Source organism: Zea mays, chromosome 3 (assembly GCF_902167145.1).
Source record: "Zea mays cultivar B73 chromosome 3, Zm-B73-REFERENCE-NAM-5.0, whole genome shotgun sequence".
NCBI classification, from domain to species: Eukaryota; Viridiplantae; Streptophyta; class Magnoliopsida; order Poales; family Poaceae; genus Zea; species Zea mays.
Genome location: NC_050098.1, coordinates 32,645,026 through 32,656,069, shown reverse-complemented (window position 1 = coordinate 32,656,069; position 11,044 = coordinate 32,645,026). Strand labels below are relative to the sequence as shown.

Sequence of the window (11,044 nt, the reverse complement as noted above, 5' to 3'; positions counted from 1 at the left end):
ACCCTCACATGATTAACTTATGGAACTTAAATTCAATTTGTCATATGCATTGCATCGCAGGTGATGTTGTTACTTCTGTTCTACTATTTAATTGGGTTGGTATTTACTTATACTTAGTAATTGCTAATAAAATTTTGACCAACTTTAAAAGCAATGCTCAGCTCTAACCATCCTCTTTTGGTAAGCCTTACACTTCACATGAACTCCCACCTTTGGCGAGTTCATTCACATTATTCCCCACAACTTGTTGAGCGATGAACGTATGTGAGCTCACTCTTGCTGTCTCACACCCCCCCCACAGGTCAAGAACAGGTACCACAGGATGAGGCGCTTGGAGGATGCTGTGACGAGTTCGTGAGAGGTCTAGGCCGTCGTCTCCCAGTCAACTTTGGGTTGCTGGATCGTTTCCTCATATGATGTAATTATTTAATTATTTTTGTACAGAACTCCTGTTATATAGTAAAGATGTGACATTCGATCCTGTGCCACTATGCATCATATGTGTGAGACTTGGTCCCAGCACACCTGGTGTTTATGTTCGCGCCCGGGTTTTTGACCCCTAAAATCCGGGTGTGACATAATGCATACACGCTGAAAACATTGCAACGTGAGAAGTTACCTAAGGCATTAAATGGTCGTTTTCCATCCTAGTGTATGACAATATGATTAGAGGATCGATGTTCCCATGTCGAGTTGTATTAGACTAGGTGCTTTTGGCTCGTCTAGCTCCACCAAAAAGCAAGGTGCATGTGTTGAGCACCAGATTTGGCACCTGAATGACCGGACGGTCTGACCGCGTGGCCCGGATAGTCCGCACCCCAGACAGACCGTGAGATAGTCCGAGCGATCAATTTTGTTAGTTTAGGCTAGAATCGTTATCCCTTGCGTGATTATACTAACAAATCTCACAGGAACTGTTGCAAAACCAACTAGGAACGGGTGGGTCTAAACCTTCTCCCCTATGTATATGAATGGGTATGACCGATTTAAACACAACAATCAATCTATCAATCCAAATCTACCATATGCACTAGGAGTAAGAGTAATTTAGTCTTAATTGTAGTTTCTTAACCTCCATCTTTACCTCTCTTTGGTTCGACGTCATTTAGATGTGTCTTGGGTTGTCTGTCGACTGCAAGACAACTCTAAGATCTTTCCTCCTCGACAGGGTCTCTCCCGGGAGGTGAGATCCAGGTTATGCAGGAGATTCACGAATCCCTCTACTCTCACGGACGACCTGTTGCCTCAGCATGGACGGTCTGCGCGTCCATAAAGAAGAGCGGTTGCATGTTGTCGCAGATGGCCTGACAATGCTATCGGGGACGGTCCGCACTCCCGTAGAGATATTTCTGATGGTTTCGTTTTCTAGGAGCGAGGTCTAGAGATTGTTGGTATTTAGTAAAAAAAAGAGTCAACATATTATTTATAAAGTATAGTTTGAAATGAGAGATAGAAATAGGTAAGGTAATGGAGAATTAGCCTGTGTATTTTACGCAACTGATGCGATCTATTGGACATATGTATAGTGTCATTTTGCTGCGTATTTTGCGCATTCGTGAGTCGTGACCGTATGCGTGAGCAGAATAATTAAATTACCTGCATCATGGGACCCACATTTCACCCTGAGCCTGTTCTCAGGAGGGCTTCCCATTTGTTACAGCCCGCCCTCCCCCCGCGCCCTCACTATTTTGGCGCGAAAGGATCCCATCTGTTACCGCCAAAACCCGCTCCTTCTCCCCCTTCTTCCTCCCCGTCTCACAATCACAATCCCATTCAGACGCGGCCGCCCCTACCCTAGCAGGCGCGGACGCAGCCACCATGCCGGCCCATCCAACCCCTCCCGCCGCGCGCCTCAGCGGCGTCACATCCCGCCGCCACGCGGAGCTGCTTCTCCACAGCGGCGTCGACGGCGTTTCTGTCAAGGACCTCCGCCTCCGCCGCATCGTCCCACCCGCCGCCGGCTCCCTCGACACCTCCCCCAAGTGCGTCTCACCCGTGAAACCCGGATCTGTTGACAGCACGCCTCCGGAGGCTGTGTCGTCAGCGGCGGCGGCGGCGGCCGGGGACCTTGACCGGAAGTTGGTAAGTCGGACGCTCGTTTCTCGATTCGTCAGGTTCCTGCTTGCATCGCCTTTTTGTCATTTCAGCATCTGATATCTGGCTTGGTTCTCTTCTGGATCAGGCGCCCCCGCGGTCTAAGCTCGTCCGCGATCCACGCTCGTTTGGCTACCGGCGCCTGCTGCCTTTCCTGAACGAGATGACGAAAAACAGTAACATCCTCTCCGACTCCCCCTAGATTCGTCTTCGTTTGGTCCGCATCGCATTCCCCCTGTGCTTACGCTGTCTCCCTGCACGCCCGTGTCCTGGTGGTTCAGATAGCTCAATCGGCAAGGAGGTGTTCCTGCAAGACACGGCTGCACACCCAACGGATGAGCTCAGCCGATCTGATTCTCGGTTAGCTGATGAATCTATAGGCGTTAGTCACAGCGAACCTGATGCCATGGATCCTGTCGAGCCGGCGGTGGTGAGCACTGGAGGAGACACCGATGGGAAGGCTACCTGCGGCAATGTCATGGAAGAGACCAAGACTGCCCCTCATGACCTAACTAACAAGCCGGTGAGTATGATGTTGGAGCATCTGCATACCCCATATTTTCTACTATAGCTGTTTTTGGCAGCAGAATATGGTTTTGCGCGTGGGTTTCTACTACGTTGCTGCTACTCAGCTAGTTTCATTATCACGTATCAGTTCGTGAACTGTATGGGATGATTAAAACCTTGGGAATGACGAGAAACCAAAACCTTGTAATTCTGTTTCTTCTGATATGAAATTGGGGTTTGTCTGCTGTGGAAAAAGGCATTTCCATGATCTCAGATCGCTCCAGTTTTCTTTATGAAATTAATGGAGAATAAATATATGTCCTTGTTTCAGTTGCTTGCCCGATGCACAAGGTCGAGGTTTGTCCATCATCCAAGCTCGTTCAGCTACAAGAGGATGCTGCCATTTCTAATGGAAGACGGTAAGTCAGTAAGAGTACCTGTTCGGTGTTTAATTGATGTTGATTAAGTGGTTCCTCGTTTAGATTTTTTGCCTCATTGTGTGCTGTTGCCTTGCTGTTTCAGAAATATATGCTCAAGAAAGTGGCAGGGTCAAAATTCGAAAAGTTGCTGAGGAAAGGCAGTTTGCGGCAAACAAGCATGATGCCTCAGCCAATGGGCAGCAGTGTCTTGCTGTCTCGGATGACTCTTCTCAGGAAGGCAATAGAGCTCAATTTAAAATAGTGGAAGAAGAAAAGCCACTAAAAGCAGATGTGAATCATATTCTTGATGACAGACAGCTTAAGCCTCCTGTCATAGAAGCGTCTCCTGATTGTAGTGCAACTGAAGTGCAAAATGTCATGCAGCAAGAAGCTTTAGCTTCAAGTCAAGTTCCCCTAACTTCTTTTGATGGTGAATTAACATCAGACGGGGACAATGTCCAGTCCATTGGACAACATCAGCTTGTTGTATCAGAAGAGTCTCAAGAGGAATGCAAAAGAGATGAAGTCAACAGAAGCATTCACGATGAAGCAGTACAATCAGATGGGGGCTATGCTCTGGATAGCAGAGAATTTCAGCCTGCTGCATCAGAAGTCTCTTGTTCAGAAAACAGCATGGCTGGAGTGCAAGGGGCTGCACAAGAAGAACCGTTACCTTTAGATGGAGTTCAGGAAAATTCAGACATGGGCGACGATGTTTCCACAGAGCAGGCTCAGCTCTGTGTCACAAGTGAATCCTTGTCTGCGCAGCTGCAAAACAATGCTGAATTCGCTGAAGTACTGCCGTGCCAAGACTTGGACTCAGGATGTCACGACATTGGTTTCGGTAGTCCTACCAAGAGAGTCGTACCATCGTTGCATCGGCATTGCGCACAACAACCTCAGGACTCTGTGGTTTCTCATGATGATCAGCTTCTTGACGATGACATACAAATGGTCGGCAGACTTTCTGATCCCTGTGCTGCTGACAGATCCTCATCAATGGAGGAAATGTCTGGCCGCATTCTGTTCACCCAATCAGCATCGAGCAAAGCAGCCATATCATGGCCAAGTGGTGCCCATTCAATGGAAAAAAGAGCTCGGTCTCCTAAGGAGCTTTCCCCAAAGAAAGGGATACTCAAGAGGAGTACACGGGGGTGCAAGGGTATCTGCATGTGCCTGGACTGCTGTACGTTTCGCCTACACGCCGACCGAGCTTTCGAGTTCTCCAGGAAGCAGATGAGAGAAGCCGATGACATCATAAGTAACTTACTGAAGGAGGTGGACAGTCTTAGGAGCCTGCTGGAGAAGCATGCTGGCCAAGTAAGTATAAATCCGTGCATTTCAGTTTTTGTTTCTTTTTTTTTCTTCTCCTCATCATCATGAAGTTTTTGTGCAATTAGGAATGCTAATATCCACTCTTCACTAGTATGACGAGTTCTACATTGACCTGTGGTGACCATTTGACCTGAATACTTACTTTGTCCTGAGCTTCCCATCTCCTTTACATTATTTGGCTGGCTGTTCCAGTGTCTGAAATTCGCGTTGAATATGCCTTGCTAAACGCACGGGCAGTTCTGTACTCACCAAAGTATACGGAACCCTCGATTCTTACTTCTTACCGTCGTCTGAAAATTGCAACCGGAATCAACACAGGCAGCCCGAAGACAGGCCTGCCGGGTGCAGGAGGTGGCCAGGAACCGCTGCCAGCAGATGTTTGCGGATCTAAACTCCCACTGCAGAATCCCCGTGAGTAGTTGCTATGCCCTGAGGCCTCTGAATGACCTAGCTGGTTCATGGACGCTAACCTGTCGTTTGAACTCAGGGACCAAGGGTTAGGTTCGCCGAATACGTCGAGGAGAAGGCCGCGTCGTCTCCACGCAGGAGCAGCCGGAGGTGACTGGATTTCAGGAGGTGGCAGGTGAACTGGCCTGCCCGATCGTGTTGCTGAATTGTTCGGTACAATAACTAAGTAGTGCTGCTTGGCGAACCATCACCCTTGTCACTGGTTTGTGTTGGTTTGCCATGCTTTGAGCTTTGAGTTTTGTACTGTATACTATGTGTTCCCTACATTCCAGAAAATTGTAAGTCGATTTGACTTTTTAGTTATATGCCTAGTTACATAGCAAAAGTTATTACATATCTAGAAAAGTCGGAGTGACTTGTAATTTGAAGAGGAGGGGATACAATTTATATATTCATAGACAATAGCTTCAGATTCGTTGAGTTGGTCAGCATGAGTTCTGGTTTGTTTCAGGTCTTCTTTTTGAACGTTAGACTGTCTCCAGCAGCGTCCCCTAAATTTCGTCCCCTAAAGGAATATTCTCTGTCCTTTACAGAACACTCTAAAAGATTTTGTCCTCTATATATTCTCCGTCTCCAGCAGCGTCCTCTAAATTCTGTCCCCTAAAGCTACAGTGTTAACAGATTCACATTTTCCATTTCTTTTTCATTTTTCTTTGTTTTCTTGTCATTTGACGCTACATAAATCATACGTAAAAATTGTATTTATTAATTTTGAAAGTAATAAATTCGAAATGTCAATATTAATTACATTGCTTGTTTTGTTGTTGTGTAATTGTTGGCGATAACGCGCCACATAGTATAATATCGTTGGCAAAATATGTTTTGAAATGGACAAGCTTGAACCGTAAGCCAGTACTCTTCTTCGAGAAGCCATAGCCTAGCTTCCCTTGCACGACAAGCGCATGGCTTCTATCCGAAGCGTACTTCCTCTATAAATACCAAGTGAGCCTTCCATACTTCACTCAACCTTGCCTTTACAAACTCCACAACCATGAATTCGTACTTAGAAAACAATTTTCTTGTGCGGTTGATGGAAGAAATGGAAGAGGAAGAAGAAGAGTTGCAGTTGGCGAGGCACATGGTCAATAGGAGGCGACGTGCACGCAATGAGCGTCGTCATGGTGGTTCGATTCCAGGGCGTGTTAGGATTCATCGTGATCACATGAGCGACGATGCAAGAATCCGAGCGGACTACTTTGGAGCGAACCCGGTGTACACGGATGCTCAATTTCGTAGGAGGTATTTACAATTAACACATTCTTTTTACCATGTACAAAACTTCATGACCCCTATTATGACACATGAATTCTATGGTAGGTTCCGCATGCGTCGCCATGTCTTTGAGCGTCTTGTTGATGTTGTGCAACAAGTGGATCCTTATTTTATTCAGCGTCCAAATTGTGCGGGTGAGATTGGTCTTTCTGCTCTACAGAAAGTTGTTGCTGCTGTTCGAATCCTTGCTTATGGTATTCCGGCTGATGCCGTTGACGAATACGTACGTATTGGGGAATCTACTGCTCATGAGGCATTGAAACACTTTTGCACGGCCGTCCAAACCGCGTTTGCTCCGTATTATCTCCGTGCACCAAATGCAGAAGATATCGCACGCCTTCTCGAAGTTGGCGAGTCACGTGGGTTTCCTGGTATGCTTGGTAGTGTTGATTGCATGCATTGGGAGTGGCGTAACTGCCCAAGTTCATGGAAGGGGATGTTTACAGGGCGTGGTAAACATCCTACCATGATCTTGGAAGCTGTTGCGTCGTATGACCTGTGGATATGACATGCATATTTTGGTCTGCCAGGTAGTTGCAACGACATAAATGTTCTTCACCGTTCAAACCTTTTCGAAAGGCATCTGAGCGGTGACACACCTCCAGTTTCATTCACTGTGAATGGTCACACGTACAATATGGGATATTACCTAGCGGACGGGATTTACCTTGACTGGCCCGCATTTGTCAAGACAATCTGTAACCCCTACGATGTTAGAACCCAACACTTTGCAACAATTCAAGAGTCTGCTCGAAAAGATATAGAACGAGCTTTCGGTGTACTCCAGAAGAGATGGGGTGTGGTCCGTGGACCTGCATACGGTTGGAGTCCTGAACACATTGGGGACATCATGAAAACATGCATAATATTGCACAACATGATAGTAGAAGACGAAGGTCCATTGTCTTTGAACACAACCTTTGAAAACATCGGAGTGCTGGCAGACACAACTCAAGGTTCAATGGAAGAGCGCAACGACTTCGTCAATCAAAGGTACAACCAACTGAAAGACCGCAACAAATATACTCAGCTTCAGGTAGATCTGATACACCATCACTGGCGCGACATGGATCCGGAGTTGCATAGGACGCAATGAAACATGTTGTGTCATGGCTGTTCTTATCTACTGTCGAACTGTCTTTGTTTACTTTACATTGTTGTACTGTTTGTTTTAGTGTCATGTCTGTTGTTATCAAGTGTGTGTACTATGTGTCTTAGTGTCGAAGTGTCGTAGTGTCTCATGTTGTTGTTTCAATTCAATAACAAGTAGTACTACTGTCATGCAACCACATGTTAAACATAAACTTGAAAGCAAAAACTGCACCAAGCTCACAGTTCATGAAACCAAATAGTTGAACACATATAGTAAAACATTCAGGTACAAACCATGACAAATAGTTGAAAACAAAAACTTGAAAACAAATAGTTCAAAGACGACCTAACAAAATCTGGTACAAACCAGATTAGGGTCTGACGACAGCAAGCTCACAGAAACAAGTCCGAGTACGCCTCATTCATAAATGACAAACAAACATATTAAGTAAGGAACCTTCACTGGCCAGATGAAGTAGACCCAGTAACCCTTGCCAGTATCTCTTGTTGCTTGGCTTCATAGTACTGGCGGAGTAGAGGGTTACATTTGCTCAAATCCATGCTTAAGATCATTATCTCCTCTTCCTTGTCCTCCTTTAGTTTCTGCCTTTCAAGCCTTAATTTCTCTAGGTTCAACTTCTTCTTTTCAAGGAGCAATTTCTGCCTCTCATTTCTGTTCATTGAATCCAACTTCTTTTCCTCAGTTGTAACAGCTGTTTTGTACACTGACAGGCGCTCCAAAGAAAGATCACCCATGCGTGTCATAAACTCAAAATCTGATGAAGATGTGTCCACAGATTTAGTCCTCTTTGCCTTTTCCTTCGAAGAATCTCGACCAAGTGGCCTCTTGGATGTGAAGCTTGATGGTACAGATTCTTCTGCATCCAAATCGACAGTGTTAGAATGTGTGGGATTAGCGTTGGCTTGCTGTTGTTGTTGACCCATGTGGTTGTCCATCCATTTTGGTTGGTCCTTAAGAATGGCCCAACAGTGTAAAAAGTGGAAAGGCTTCTTCTCAATTGCTGCAAACCTAGAAGCTGCCAGTGATGTCTGCCACATATAACAAATGGTTACAACAGGAACATACTAAGAAACCTCTAAATAGTGATGTCAAAATGTTACATGCAAGATGTACCTTGTCTGCGTCACTGAGTCCACTAGGATTCTGTCGGAGGACTGCCATCATGTATCCAGCAAAAGTGGAACACTGTGTTTTGATAGTATCCCATCTACTCATCAAAGATTTTGTGGACCTTTCTGGCAATGTTCCTCGTCTTGAGTTGTATGATTGAGTAATTCTACTCCAAAATCCTTGACGTTTCTGCCCTGTGTTAATAATGGGATCGCAACTAACAGCAAGCCATGCATGGCATACCCTTGTGTCCTCTTCAGCAGTGAAGTTTGCTAGCTTAGTTCTTTGAGTTGGTTTTTTAGTAACAGCTGGTGTTCTTGAGCCCTCGGGTTGGCCATCAACTGGAAATTCAGAATATTGTGTTCCGATAGGCTGCTCGTCAATCTAGCTAAGGAAGCTTCCATATTGAGACATCATCTGGTTCCAATCACTCCCCATTCTATGCAATACAGGCAGATCAAACATGATATAAATGAGCATGTAGTCATCATGTAACATGGTATAAAGTAAGGCAAACATAGTCCAAGAAAACACAATAACTATTGTAGTAACTGAACCGGATTCAGTTTACATAGACCAGAACATTAAACTCCCCCAAAAGCATGATCATACCAACCGACAAGTACACCTGAACATAGACCTTAACATGCTACAATACTTCTACTGAAGTTAAACCTAGAACACTAGTACGGATATGTGTCGTCGGTTGAGTAGTCACGACCATCGTCGTAGCCCACAAGGTCTTCATAGTTAATTGGTGACTCTTCGTCTATCAGTAGGTCGTCTTCTGAACCATCTTGTATGAGAAGGTCCTCTACTGCTTCCTCTTGTTGTGGATGTTCTTTCACTTCACTCTTAGCCATATTTTCTACCTCCCACTGAGTTTGCACTGCTACGTCTTCAAGATCCTTGGCGAGGTCGTCAATCTCAACTAGTGCTCGGTTCAATTCGTCGACCAAAGGTGAGTTGAAAGGCTGGAAGGCTGATTTGACGACATCAACGATGTCACAACTACGCTTTTGAACAACTCTGAGCAGAGTAGCCAGTGCTTTACGGAGCTTTTCGTTCTCCGAATCCATGGCTACATCAAACACAGTGTTGAATTAGTTAACACCGACTACAATTTACGTATCTTATACAAACTACTCAATCGAAGGGATTCCAAACTATGAGTACACAGTTGAAATCAACCCTTAATGAATGTACATTGCATCTATGTGAACCTGTTATAAATTTGCAGATTAGGTTACCATGGTCGCATACAAAATTAATGTTGAGTAATTTGAATCTGGACAGAAGCGAATCATAGGGGACGAACAACCCCCCCAAACCCGAAATGGATCCCCCAAAACCGGTCTAAATTTAAGCATCCGGACACAACAATAAGCCATTGATGCATGAAATTGAAGCGCATTATTTAGAATGCTCCAGATCGTAAACCCTAAACATCCCACAAACCCTAATCCATGCCCCCAAATACGAACAATACAATACGGTAATGATTAAGTACTAAACAAAAAAGGATTTGTGTAGTTCGTACCTCGCTCTTCGCGGATCTGGCTCGGTGGACCGAATCGAAGACGAAGACGACGGCGGCGAGGAGCTTCTCTTCCTTTTGCCGGCTGCCTTCGATGAAGTCGGCGGACGACGAAGCCTTTTGCCGATGGCGACTCTCCGGCGACGAACAGGGGGAAGCTGGCTTGGATCTTCGGTTGCGGTGGGTCGCGCGGCCTCGGTTCCAAGGGGTGCGAGCTCTACGCCGACAGACCCGCCTCGGCACGGCCGCTTCTCGCCCTCCTGCCTCGATGCCGGCGGCGAAGCGCGCCGGATCGAGGGCTCGGCCCAGGAAGATGCAGTCGCCAGCGCGGGGTAGGAGGACGCGGAAGTTTCCTCGCGGCGGCCGGTGGACGAGCAGCGCGGATAGCGCACTCCCGGAGCCCTCCACATTTAGAGTGCCTGCCACATCCTCTAAAATTTAGAGGACGCTATAGAGGCCCTTGCTGGAGCCGTAGGGGACCTGACAGTCCTCTATATTTAGAGGACAGGACCCTTTACATGGTGCTGTTGGAGACAGCCTTAGTGGCGGCAGGAGCTCTGCCTAGCAGTAGCACAAACAAAATACCCTAGACAAGAGGGCACACAAAATAAACAAACTCCGCACTAAGAGAAACAAACTACTACTCCAAGGAGGATGTTGGTGCGGTGCCCTTCTTTTGTGTAGATCTAGGTTCTTTATTCGTCTGGATAGATATTAGGCTTATCTCTAGCATCTTCATGTCTATATTTAAACATCACTTATAAACAGTATATTCTACAGTGTATCGAGCTCCATGTACTTGAGTGATGTGCGAGCGAGATTGCCAGCTGTAAAGATTTTGGTGTTGCATTGCCCGTCAAGAGGTCTATTTCCAAGTGACCTTGTCCTCGACTAGGGTAGGATATCGAGCTAGACTCGACTCGTTAAACTAACAACTCACAAAATTAGCTCGACTTGACTAGTTTACGAGCTCGAGCTAGCTTGTTTAGCTCGTGAGTCAGACTAGGAAAAAAACGATATATATATAATAATTAATTTCTAATTAATTCCAAACTAATTTAACAATAAAAATAGTAATTATACTCATAGTTTCAGAGACCACATCAATGTAACACCAAATTATCACACCTTATCAATTCATAATTCACACACATGTTCGTCAGTTTAACCTACAGTTATATTCGCATA

At 45.7% G+C, this 11,044-nt stretch overlaps 3 protein-coding genes across 4 annotated transcripts; 2 read left to right on the top strand and 1 right to left on the bottom strand.

Annotated features, from left to right (window-relative positions):
- The first annotated feature begins 1,696 nt into the window (after nucleotides 1-1,696).
- Nucleotides 1,697-5,251, top strand: LOC103649926 (uncharacterized). Its single transcript, XM_008675611.3, has 7 exons — nucleotides 1,697-2,082; nucleotides 2,183-2,270; nucleotides 2,376-2,617; nucleotides 2,933-3,020; nucleotides 3,124-4,340; nucleotides 4,674-4,766; nucleotides 4,843-5,251. Exons 1-7 carry the CDS (start codon nucleotides 1,819-1,821, stop codon nucleotides 4,915-4,917), a joined length of 2,067 nt encoding a protein of 688 aa, XP_008673833.1. The 5' UTR covers nucleotides 1,697-1,818; the 3' UTR covers nucleotides 4,918-5,251.
- Nucleotides 5,252-5,297: 46 nt separating this feature from the next.
- On the top strand, nucleotides 5,298-6,856 carry LOC103649925 (uncharacterized). 2 transcript variants are annotated; one of them, XM_035966177.1, is made up of 3 exons: nucleotides 5,298-5,765; nucleotides 5,861-6,062; nucleotides 6,141-6,856. In XM_035966177.1, exons 2-3 carry the CDS (start codon nucleotides 5,863-5,865, stop codon nucleotides 6,601-6,603), a joined length of 663 nt encoding a protein of 220 aa, XP_035822070.1. In that variant the 5' UTR covers nucleotides 5,298-5,765; nucleotides 5,861-5,862; the 3' UTR covers nucleotides 6,604-6,856. The 2 variants fall into 2 exon arrangements, with proteins under 2 accessions (XP_035822070.1, XP_008673830.1); XM_008675608.4 differs by having other exon boundaries at nucleotides 5,298-6,062.
- A 104-nt stretch (nucleotides 6,857-6,960) lies between these two features.
- On the bottom strand, nucleotides 6,961-8,760 carry LOC103649924 (uncharacterized). Its single transcript, XM_008675606.4, has 2 exons — nucleotides 8,323-8,760; nucleotides 6,961-8,237 (listed from the first exon to the last, which is right to left on the bottom strand). Exons 1-2 carry the CDS (start codon nucleotides 8,422-8,424, stop codon nucleotides 7,647-7,649), a joined length of 693 nt encoding a protein of 230 aa, XP_008673828.1. The 5' UTR covers nucleotides 8,425-8,760; the 3' UTR covers nucleotides 6,961-7,646.
- Between the last annotated feature and the right edge of the window lie 2,284 nt (nucleotides 8,761-11,044).